The following is a 12,305-nucleotide window of genomic DNA, read 5'->3' on the forward strand; positions in this document are numbered from 1 at the left end:
TTGGTTGGTATCATGTCACTATTATTCTATTAGCTATTATTTTCATTGAAATAATTTCATTGAAACTTTAGTTTATGGTCCTAATATTATTAAGGCTATACTGATATTTACATTAATCAATCACATCACTATGCACTTTTTACCAAGCTTTAATGGTTTTCTACCATTGATAATTATTTATAGAGTGTTAGGGTTTGCAGAACGCACCGAATATATTTATTGATGGGATTGGTGCGTTCGCAACCCGGGATCCACCGTGCAGGAAATATCCTGCCGCTAAGTGAATGGCGGCACTATATGGCGGCATTAACCAGCTCTGTTAGCTTCACAGAGCGGCTGAGAAAGCAAAGCTCTGTGCTCTGTTAACTCTCACAGAGACACAGGCTAACTACCCAGAAGAGAGCAGTCAGTGGTCATGCATGCACACAACACTCCTCGCCGGAGGTGCCAGCATTCTAGGGGCTTATTTCAGCCGGGTCCCTGAATACTCTCATACACAATCTCCTCGCTGGAGGTGCCAGCATTCTAGGGGCTTATTTCAGCCGGGTCCCTGAACACATTCACGCATATCACCACAGTGGCGCAAAGCATGTAACTTTAGAAGATACTAGCGCATGGCCGTGCGGCCATGCGAGCCTTAAATAGCTGCAGCATGTACAGGACCTTAAAAAGGAGGACTAATGAGAGACTGCTACAGAGCCTGCGCACCTACAGGACCTTCCTAGAAAGACCAATAGATTTGGCTGCAGTACCTGAACATGTGACCCTTGATCTCCACTGAGAGATCTTACCCTGGGCATGCTCAGTGTGTGCAAAGCAGGACTTAGTCCCAGAAAAGCCTGTTCACCATAGATCAGTGCAGGGTACAATAGCAGAGCCTGAAGAGGCAGCAAAAACCCTTTGCACTGAACCAGACTCAGTGAGACGCTGGGACCGACGTCTCCGCTGAGCAGGCTCCGCTGCGGCCGATGGAGAATGGGAGACCGCAGCAGACACGGATCGAGATTCCCCCTGTGCAGCAGAGGAAACTCGACTCCTAACATACAGCAGCCCCCATAATTGTGTTTGTTACTAGGGTGCTTTATTTTGTTGAATTATTATTGTGCCAATTGAGGTGACATATCCTGGCCCCCACATATCATTGTTTTATATTTCGTTTTTTAACCTCCCTTTGTTTTTGTATAATTATGTTTTTGTGTAATTATATTTTACTAGATGGTAGCCCGATTCTAAAGCATCGGGTATTCTAGAATATGTATGTAGTTTATTTATGAAGATTTTAGAATAATACATTGAATACACAGGATTCGGATCCGGACTGCGCCTGTGGCTGATTGTTCGCGGCCAGCCACATAGTATATAGCACAGCCACGTAGTATATAACAGCCCACGTAGTAAATAGCAGCCACGTAGTATATTGCACAGCCACGTAGTATATAGCACAGCCATGTAGTATATAGCACAGCCACATAGTATATAGCACAGCCCACGTAGTATATAGCACAGCCCACGGAGTATATAACACAGTTCACAGAGTATATAGCACAGCTCACGGAGTATATAGCACAGCCACGTAGTATATAACACAGCCCACGGTGTATATAGCACAGCCACGTAGTATATAGCACAGCCCACATAGTATATAGCACAGCCCACGGAGTATATAACACAGTTCACGGAGTATATAGCACAGCTCACGGAGTATATAGCACAGCCACGTAGTATATAACACAGCCCACGGTGTATATAGCACAGCCACATAGTATATAGCACAGCCCACGTAGTATATAGCACAGCCCACGGAGTATATAGCACAGCCACATAGTATATAACACAGCCCACGGTGTATATAACACAGCCACGTAGTATATAACAGCCCACGCACGCAGTATATAACACAGGCCATGTAGAGTATAACACAGGCCTCGTAGTGTATAACACAGGCCACGTAGTGTATAACACAGCCCACGTAGTGTATAACACAGCCCATGCAGTATATCGCACAGCCCATGCAGTATATCGCACAGCCCACACAGTATATAGCACAGCCCACGCAGTATATCGCACAGCCCACACAGTATATCGCATCGCACAGCCCACGCAGTATATCGCACAGCCCACACAGTATATCGCACGGCCCACGTAGTATATCGCCCGGCCCACGTAGTATATCGCCAGGCCCACGTAGTATATCGCACATCCCACGTAGTATATTGCACGGGCCACGTAGTATATTGCACGGGCCACGTAGTATATTGCACGGCCCACGTAGTATATTGCACGGCCCACGTAGTATATTGCACGGCCCACGTAGTATATTGCACAGCCCACGTAGTATATAGCAATGTGGGTATCATATCCCTGTTAAAAAAAGAATTAAAATAAAAAATAATTATATACTCACCTTCCCACATATCATTGTTTTATATTTCGTTTTTTAACCTCCCTTTGTTTTTGTATAATTATGTTTTTGTGTAATTATATTTTACTAGATGGTAGCCCGATTCTAAAGCATCGGGTATTCTAGAATATGTATGTAGTTTATTTATGAAGATTTTAGAATAATACATTGAATACACAGGATTCGGATCCGGACTGCGCCTGTGGCTGATTGTTTGCGGCCAGCCACATAGTATATAGCACAGCCACGTAGTATATAACAGCCCACGTAGTAAATAGCAGCCATGTAGTATATTGCACAGCCACGTAGTATATAGCACAGCCATGTAGTATATAGCACAGCCACATAGTATATAGCACAGCCCACGTAGTATATAGCACAGCCCACGTAGTATATAGCACAGCCCACGGAGTATATAACACAGTTCACGGAGTATATAGCACAGCTCACGGAGTATATAGCACAGCCACGTAGTATATAACACAGCCCACGGTGTATATAGCACAGCCACGTAGTATATAGCACAGCCCACATAGTATATAGCACAGCCCACGGAGTATATAACACAGTTCACGGAGTATATAGCACAGCTCACGGAGTATATAGCACAGCCCACGGTGTATATAGCACAGCCACATAGTATATAGCACAGCCCACGTAGTATATAGCACAGCCCACGGAGTATATAGCACAGCCACATAGTATATAACACAGCCCACGGTGTATATAACACAGCCACGTAGTATATAACAGCCCTCGCACGCAGTATATAACACAGGCCATGTAGAGTATAACACAGGCCTCGTAGTGTATAACACAGGCCACGTAGTGTATAACACAGCCCACGTAGTGTATAACACAGCCCATGCAGTATATCGCACAGCCCATGCAGTATATCGCACAGCCCACACAGTATATAGCACAGCCCACGCAGTATATCGCACAGCCCACACAGTATATCGCATCGCACAGCCCACGCAGTATATCGCACAGCCCACACAGTATATCGCACGGCCCACGTAGTATATCGCCCGGCCCACGTAGTATATCGCCAGGCCCACGTAGTATATCGCACATCCCACGTAGTATATTGCACGGGCCACGTAGTATATTGCACGGGCCACGTAGTATATTGCACGGCCCACGTAGTATATTGCACGGCCCACGTAGTATATTGCACGGCCCACGTAGTATATTGCACAGCCCACGTAGTATATAGCAATGTGGGTATCATATCCCTGTTAAAAAAATAATTAAAATAAAAAATAATTATATACTCACCTTCCGTTGGCCCCCGGATGCAGGCGAAGCGGTTACCGATGCTCCTTGCGCGCTCCGGTCCCAAGAGTGTAGTGACCGCTACATCATCATCTCGTGAGACTGCTACATCATCGTCTCATGAGACCGCAATGCATGGAGCGGTTACCGGAGTGTCGCGAGGAGCGGGAAAGGCCGGTTCTGGATCTGTGGGGGCCGACAGACGGTGAGTATATAACAATTTTTTATTTTTATAATTATTTTTAACATTAGATATTTTTACTATTGATGCCGCATAGGCAGCATCAATAGTAAAAAGTTGGTCACATAGGGTTAATAGCAGCGGTAACGGAGTGCATTACACCGCGGCATAGCGCGGTCCGTTACCGCTGCCATTACCCTGTGTGAGCGCTGAGTGGAGGGGATTATGGAGCGGGCGCTGACTGCGGGGAGGAAGGAGTGGCCATTTTGCCGCCGGACTGTGCCCGTCGCTGATTGGTCGTGGCTGTTTTGCCACGACCAATCAGCGACTTGGATTTCCATGATAGACAGAGGCCGCGACCAATTAATATCCGTGACAGACAGAAAGACGGAAGTGACCCTTAGACAATTATATATATAGATTATTCTATTGTGTAATCATGTTTTAATATTCATTAATAAAAGATTATATTGTATACATCTTCCTGTGAATACTTCTTTTTTGGTTTATGCTTTGTGGTTTTGGTATTCATAGTATAATTAATTGAATTTTACTTATGGTATTTCTTTTCTATATAGGTTTTGTTTTTTTCAGGCAGTCATTGCCTGCAAAGGATTCTCTAGAAAGTATTAAAAATGAACATTTTATTTATGGTAAAGTTAATTTATCTAATTACTTTTGAGCCCCTGAAATGAAGTTTTGTAGAAAAATGGTTACAATTCCTAAACGTTTCACAGGATATTCTTGTTCACCTTCTAAATTTAAACCTGAAAGTCTCTAATCCAATTGCATCTGAGGTGTTTCATCTCAAATAAAACAAAATAGTGTCCAGAGCCCAAATCACAAAGGTACGGTCACTGTCCAAATATTTCTGCATTTACTGTAACTGTATATGAAGGAGACATTGAGAAGTGCCTGTATACATGATCACATTCTGAGATATAAACCATCAAAAGATAGCTATGCAATAATTAATTTCCTATGTAAAATCAGAGTCAACATTACCTCTGTAGTAGCTGAACTGCAGGAAATCATAGTGTAGAGGAAGAAAGTTCTCAATTGGTGACAAACGCCCAGGTCGTGTCGAGAGGTCTCTAACACATTCATGCTCACAAGCAAGAATCTGAATATAGTGATCTGAAAAAAGCAAAGAATGAGAGAGAATATAAAACTGTATTCATCTATTCTACATCATGGAAGCACACAGTATTGCTGTCCAGTGAAGTTACAGGTAATACATGATCTAGAATGCTCAACCAACAGTGTTGTTTTCAGCTTTAAAGGATAACTCATGAAAATCCACCCTCCTAAGCAGTCTATATGGGCATGCAGGTCATAAAAAGTTGAATAAAATGATACCTTGATTTTTGTGAGTCGATGCCTTATTCCAGAGTATTCTACGTTTTTCTTAATATGTAAATTAGCTGTTAAGATCTATGGGCTGGACACTGATCTGAAAATACCCCAGAGTTCATTTTAAATGAAAGGGGGTGTTAGCAGTTTAAGACATGTAAGCCTGCTCTCCTGATCTACATGTCTCAAGCTAATGCCCCCTTTTATTTAAAATACACTCTGTAGACAGGTTCTCAGTGAGATCTGTGTCTGCATACAGATAGCAGTTATCAAGGTATCATTTTATTAAACTTTCTATGATTTTCACGCCAATATAAATGGTGCAGGAGGGGGATCCTACTGGCAGATTCCTTTTAGGTTATGTGCAGACTATCAGTAAGTGCTGCAGGTTTGACGCTGCATACTTGTGCAACTTCCAACCCGCAGCGTCCAGATGTTACAGCATAGTGGATGGGATGTCAAGAAATCTCATGCCCACTATGTATCCAGAGACACCCACAGATCACCCACGGAGACAGACATGTGGCACGTCTTTCCAGACCGCAGCATGTCTATTTCTCTTGCATCTCCGCACGAGAAATTTCACCCATAGAAAGTATTGGACTTGGTGATTCCACACGGGTCAGTGAACACATCCGGATTCACCTGCGTTCAATAGACAGCAGCGCTTTGGATGCAGTGAACATGCCCTGCGTCCAAAGCACTGCCAGTTCCTGATCATCTGCACATACCCTTGAAGAAACTTTATGGACAATATTAAAAAACTTGCCAGTTGTGATGGCCCAATGTTTCCTACATACTGAACTATTTACCTTGATCTGGTCTGGCCTGTTTATGGATCTAGTTTGATGCGTTTATGGCAGGTGGGACAAGGTAAAGCTGTTAAGTAGTAATATTGTACAAAAATATGGTTAAGAATTACACAAACAACTTTGGCCTGAAAAGGGAACCATGGTACAGGCTGAATATTTAGGAAAAAGCATCACTATGGAAATTGGTTTGGCTAGGTTAAGTATTAATATAAGAATTATTCTTTGGTCACATGTCCAGTATTTATTTCAATTGTTAGATACATTTTTAAATCATAAAAAACAGAAATAAAATGTTACAGTACATGTGAATGGGAATGGTAGTGTCCTAAAATGTCTTCTCTCTCATTTCAAGTTGCTTTCTTTAGCTGGATCAAAAATTGTTGTCTGTACAACGTTTTTGCTCTGCCAAATAAAGCGGACAGCAACATGACCATTTTTTTTTTAACAATTAAGCATTTGTGAAACATAACATAGTGTATAGTCATCCATTATGTCATATGTTAAAGGGAACCTGTCACCCCGTTTTTTGAAGATGAACTAAAAATAGCGTTAAATAGGGGCAGAGCTGGGCGTTACATTAGTGTCTTTGTGTGCCTTTATTACCCACCTATGCTGCTGAAATACCTTTGCAAAGTCGCCGTTTTGTGCTGTCACTCACGCTGGTCTGGTCCTATGGGTGTGGTGACAGCGCTGCTTCTCCCCCAGATCAGGCTCATCATTCCGTTGGTGGCATAGTGGTGTGCGCATGTCCAACAGAGAATATCCACTGCCCAGGTGATGAAAAAGAGCGCGATCTGCGCTATTCAGCCGTTTACCGGTGGGCGCGGCCATCTTTCTTCTGCCGCGCGAGCGCAGATGGAGCGCTCTGCTGCCCGGGGCTTCAGGAAAATGGCCGCGGCCGTGCGCAGATGGAGATCGCGGCGGCCATTTTCCTGAAGCCCCGGGCAGCAGAGCGCTCCATCTGCGCACGCGCGGCCACAGGAAGATGGCCGCGCCCACCGGTAAACGGCTGAATAGCGCATATCGCGCTCTTTTCCATCACCTGGGCAGTGGATATTCTCTGTTGGACATGCGCACAGCACTATGCCACCAACGGAATGATGAGCCTGATCTGGGGGAGAAGCAGCGCTGTCACCACGCCCATAGGACCAGACCAGCGTGAGTGACAGCAGAAAACGGCGACTTTACAAAGGTATTTCGGCAGCATAGGTGGGTAATAAAGGCACACAAAAGACACTAATGTAACGCCCAGCTCTGCCCCTATTTAACGCTATTTTCAGCTCATCTTCAAAAAACGGGGTGACAGGTTCCCTTTAACAGATCCGTTTTTGAGAAAACGTCCAGAACACGAGAGATGTTCAGAGACATCGCTGGTAAAAATGGAACAAAAATGGATGCAAAATAGAACCCAAAATGTCTGTTTTTTAAAGACAAAATTATTAAAAAACGGAAACATTCTATTTTACATCCATTTTATTCTGTAATGGATTCAGATCACTTTTTTATTACTGGATCTATTACCAATGGATGAGAACTGGATAAGAGAACAGGTCCTAACTTGTTTTATGGAGGCCACGTGGAGCTGCTCTATAGGTTATAAGGTATATATAATCAGTAAAGTTTCATTCTGAGCATTGTTGAACCATTGTAGATCTTTAAATACATAAAAATTAAGACTAATTTAATACTTTGTGAATGTTTTTCCCAGCAATATGCGCTCCTGAAGGATGATGATGGAACTCGATATTCTCATTCAAGGATGATTTTTATTTCAAACTAAAATACAACCGGTTTCGACTTCTTGGAGTCTTCCTCAGGTCTTCCCTGCATGACACTATACCTGAGGAAGACTCCAAGAAGTCGAAACCGGTTGTATTTTAGTTTGAAATAAAAATCATCCTTGAATGAGAATATCGAGTTCCATCATCATCCTTCAGGAGCGCATATTGCTGGGAAAAACATTCACAAAGTGTTATCGCCTATGAAAGCACTGTTCAGTGCGCTCATCAGTTCCCAGATCTTTGCAGCAAACTGAGTGGAAAGAGGAATGGAGTGATCCATGGATTGGATCTATACACAGTATATCAAGACACCAAAAAGGTGAGTGGATTCACACCGAGTACACACCTTTGGAAACTAACTACTACACTCAGAAGTCTGCGCTTCCCATTTCTCTCCCTATAATCCCCTCTTGTTTTATAAGACTAATTTAATGCCTGTCTGTCTAAGTTTTTTCTTTTCTTCTCATCATTACCAAGTACAGAAGAGCCCCACAAAAAAGTGATCGAATTCTCAGACTATGTCAAGTTTGTAAAAATGAACTTGTCCAGGAACAATTTATCTTGATTAATGGCAGCTTGTTTTTCAGCCGTCATACTGAGCTTTGCAGGCTGTTTGCAATCAAAGAACTTGTGACCTCTCACTGTAGCTACAATATGCTAACGGCTTCCATATGTGGGTCACTTTTCAATATTGTTATGGGGTTTTCCAGACAAGCAGCTGGGATCAAGTCAGATAATGGCAGTAAAACTATCGGTTCACTATTGAATGTAAAAGCATTTCTTTCTCGGCCTAAGGGTACCGTCACACAGCACCATTTTAATCGCTACGACGGCACGATCCGTGACGTCGCAGCGATCGTATGAATATCGCTCCAGCGTCGTAGACTGCGGTCACACGTTGCAATCACGGCGCTGGAGCGATGCCGAAGTACCCGGTAACCAGGGTAAACATCGGGTAACTAAGCGCAGGGCCGCGCTTAGTAACCCGATGTTTACCCTGGTTACCAGCGTAAACGTAAAAAAACCAAACAGTACATACTTACATTCCGGTGTCTGTCCCCGGCGTTCTGCTTCTCTCCACTGTGTAAGCGCCATAGCCGGAAAGCACAGCGGTGACGTCAGACGCTCACACAGTGCAGAGAAGCTGAGACGCCGGGGACAGACACCGGAATGTAAGTATGTACTGTTTGTTTTTTTTACGTTTACGCTGGTAACCACGGTAAACATCGGGTTACTAAGCGCGGCCCTGCGCTTAGTTACCCGATGTTTACCCTGGTTACAAGCGAACACATCGCTGGATCGCTGTCACACACAACGATCCAGCGATGTCAGCGGGTGATCAAGCGACGAAAGAAAGTTCAATACGATCTGCTACGACGTACGATTCTCAGCAGGATCCCTGATCGCTGCTGCGTGTCAGACACTGCGATATCGTAACGATATCGCTAGAACGTCACGAATCGTACCGTCGTAGCGATCAAAATGGTACTGTGTGACGGTACCCTTAGTTACACCAATGAGCATTTTGTGTGCTTTTTGATATTGCAGATTTTCTTTACTATTTCTGCATAAATTAAGGTAGGTTGCTTGCCTTTTTTTCATTGAATTTTTAAGTTGATTTAATGGTTTTTTTCCATGTGTTTTCATCGCATTTTTTCACATGCGGATTTTGTCCCTTTTTTGCTTTAACTTTGATAGACCTTTATTGATAATATCATGGGCAGATTACATTCAATTTTAGTGCGTTTCCAGTGTGGAACTAAAATGAACCTCTCATTTTGAAAAGTCTGTACAATCTACAGTGGGGAAACTAAGTATCTGATACAATACCGTTTTTGCAAGTCATACCACCTAGAAAGAATGGAGAGGTCTGTAATTTTTATCATAGGTACACTTTAATTATTTAAAAATCATACAATATTTTTTTTAATTTTTTTAAGTGCATTTTATTGCATGAAATGAGTATTTGATCACTTACCAACAAGAATTCTGGCTCTCACAGACCTGTTAGTCTTTATTTAAGAAGCCATCCTACACTTCACTCATTACCTGTATTAATTGCACCTGCTTGAATTAGTTACCTGTATAAAAGACACCTATTCATACACTCAGTCAATCACACTCCAATCTCTCCATCATGGCCAAGACCAAAGAGCTGTCTAAGGAGACCAGGGCCAAAATTGTAGACCTGCACAAGGCTGGGCTGGGCTACAGGACAATAGGCAAGCAGCTTGGTGAGAAGGCAACAATTGTGGGAACAAATATTAGAAAATGTAAAGAAACACAATCTTCCTTGGTCGGGAGCTCCATGAAAGATTTTGCATCATGGGGTAAGGATGATTCTGAGAAAGACCAGGATTAGTGATGAGTGAGTGTGCTCCTTACTCGAGTTTTCTCAGCATGCTTGGATGTTCTCCGAGTATCTTGGGCATGCTCGTAAATTATATTTGTGTCTCCGCAGCTGCATGATAGACAACCTGAACACATGCAGGGATTGCCTGCTTGCTAGGGAATCCCCACATGTATTCAGGCTGTTTAGCAGCCGCAAATCATGCAGCTGCGGAGACACAAACATAATCTACGAGCACGCCTAAAATATTCGGAGAATACCCTAGCATGCTCGGAAGACTCGAGTAACGAGCACACTTGCTCATCACTATGGATGACCTCTCTTTAAAATAAATCATCAATATCAGGTCAGTGGGTGTCCAACACTCAACAATCCACCTATAAATAGTCATACACTTCTGCTGTGGCCTGATGTACATATATTGCATGGAACTGCTATGTGCAGCTCCATTTAATGCATAGCAATCAGTGCCGTGTACTGCAGAACAAATTTTAATTAAGACAATAAAACAGCAAGATAACAGGAGTTGTTCTGTAATACTCAGCAGCAGCCTCACATTGAGTGGAGCTATGTTATGCAGCTCTATTAATGTGTTACATCAGACCACCACCGAAGCTCATGACAGCTGAAAGGCGGGGGTCCAACACCAAGTAGCTGATATTAATGACCTATCTGTAGCATATTTCATCAATATTTTCAGACTGAACAGTTCTTAAATCTAAATAAAAAAACATGAGTTATAATAAATCATCTTCGATAAACCTATATACAGGTGTTTCTCACAAAATTAGAATATCATCAAAAAGTTAATTTATTTCAGTTCTTCAATACAAATAGAGAAACTCATATACTACATATAGTCACTACAAACAGAGTGATCTATTTCAAGTGTTTATTTCTGTTAATGTTGATGATTATGGCTTACAGCCAATGAAAACCCAAAAGTCATTTTCTCAGTAAATTAGAATAATTAACAAAAACACCTTCAAACGCTTCCTAATGATTTAAAAAGGTCCCTTAGTGTTAGGTGTCGAGTTCCCGCCTCTGCACAGGGGGAATCTCGAACCATCTCCACTGCAGTCTCCCATTCTTCTCCAGCCGCAGTGGAGACTGCTCAGCGGAGACGTCAGTCCCAGCATCTGGCTCAAGCTGATACTTTGCGACTGGTTACTGTTGCCCTTCCAGGCTCTGCCTTTGTAGCCAGCACTGATCAGCAGCGCAGGTCTTTCTGGGATTAAGTCCTGATTTTCCCATGCTGATCATGCCCACAGGACGACCTCCAATTGGAGGTTGGGGGTCACATGCTTAGGTCCTGTTGAAGCTCCTATTGGACCATCTGGAAGGTCCCATAGCACTGCTGCTATAAAAGGTTTGCATGGTCGCTCGACCATGCGCTAGTATATATTTGAAAACGTGTGTGTGTAGATGTGTGACTGTCTCTCATTAATCATCCCCCTTCCTAGTGTTGTTGACTGCTCACGAATGGTGGATGCATGCTATCTAGCGCCCGACAGTGCTATCTGCTCACTAAGCACACTTTGCAGTGCCCGTCTCTACGGCACCGTGTGCCATCAGTGCGCTCTCCTCACAACCGTCAGTATAGGGTGGGAATTCCCACTTGAACTGAGCATCTGACTCGGGGCGTCCTCAGGCACCGGCTCGAAAGCCACCGAGGGTCAGAGCCAGTTCAATCACCAGATTAGTGGGGGTGATTCTTAGGGATCCCACTAGTGTCTTGTAGCTGCACATTGTGACTGCTAACAGGGTGCAGCGTATTGTGTGACTCTGTGAAGCAACAGAGCTCACTACCATTTCACACGGGGTGAAGTCTAACCCTTGTTTGAGCTAAGTGTCGATCCGCCATTACATAGCAGCAGGTACCATCTCTGCACGGTGGACCCCGGGCTGCGAACGCACTTCGTATCAATTCCTTTATTATTTGGTGCGTTCCGCTAGCCCTAACACTTAGCCTGTTTCATTAGGCTCAACAATCATGGGGAAGACTGCTGACTGGTCAGATGTCCAGAAGGCAGTCATTGACACACTCCACAAGGAGGGTAAGCCACAAAAGGTCATTGCTAAGGCTATGTGCACATGTTGCCGATTTTGCAGCGGATTTGACGCTGTGGATCTGAAGTTGTTTTCCATG

At 43.5% G+C, this 12,305-nt stretch overlaps 1 protein-coding gene across 1 annotated transcript in view; it reads right to left on the reverse strand.

Annotated features, from left to right (window-relative positions):
- Positions 1-12,305, reverse strand: part of P3H2 (prolyl 3-hydroxylase 2) — a 333,781-nt gene that overhangs the window by 108,661 nt on the left and 212,815 nt on the right. The window contains exon 4 of the mRNA XM_077290298.1: positions 4,866-4,997. Coding sequence (XP_077146413.1) covers positions 4,866-4,997 — 132 coding nt within the window. The remainder of the gene's footprint in view (positions 1-4,865; positions 4,998-12,305) is intronic.

Source organism: Ranitomeya variabilis, chromosome 2 (genome assembly GCF_051348905.1).
Source record: "Ranitomeya variabilis isolate aRanVar5 chromosome 2, aRanVar5.hap1, whole genome shotgun sequence".
Lineage (NCBI taxonomy): Eukaryota > Metazoa > Chordata > Amphibia > Anura > Dendrobatidae > Ranitomeya > Ranitomeya variabilis.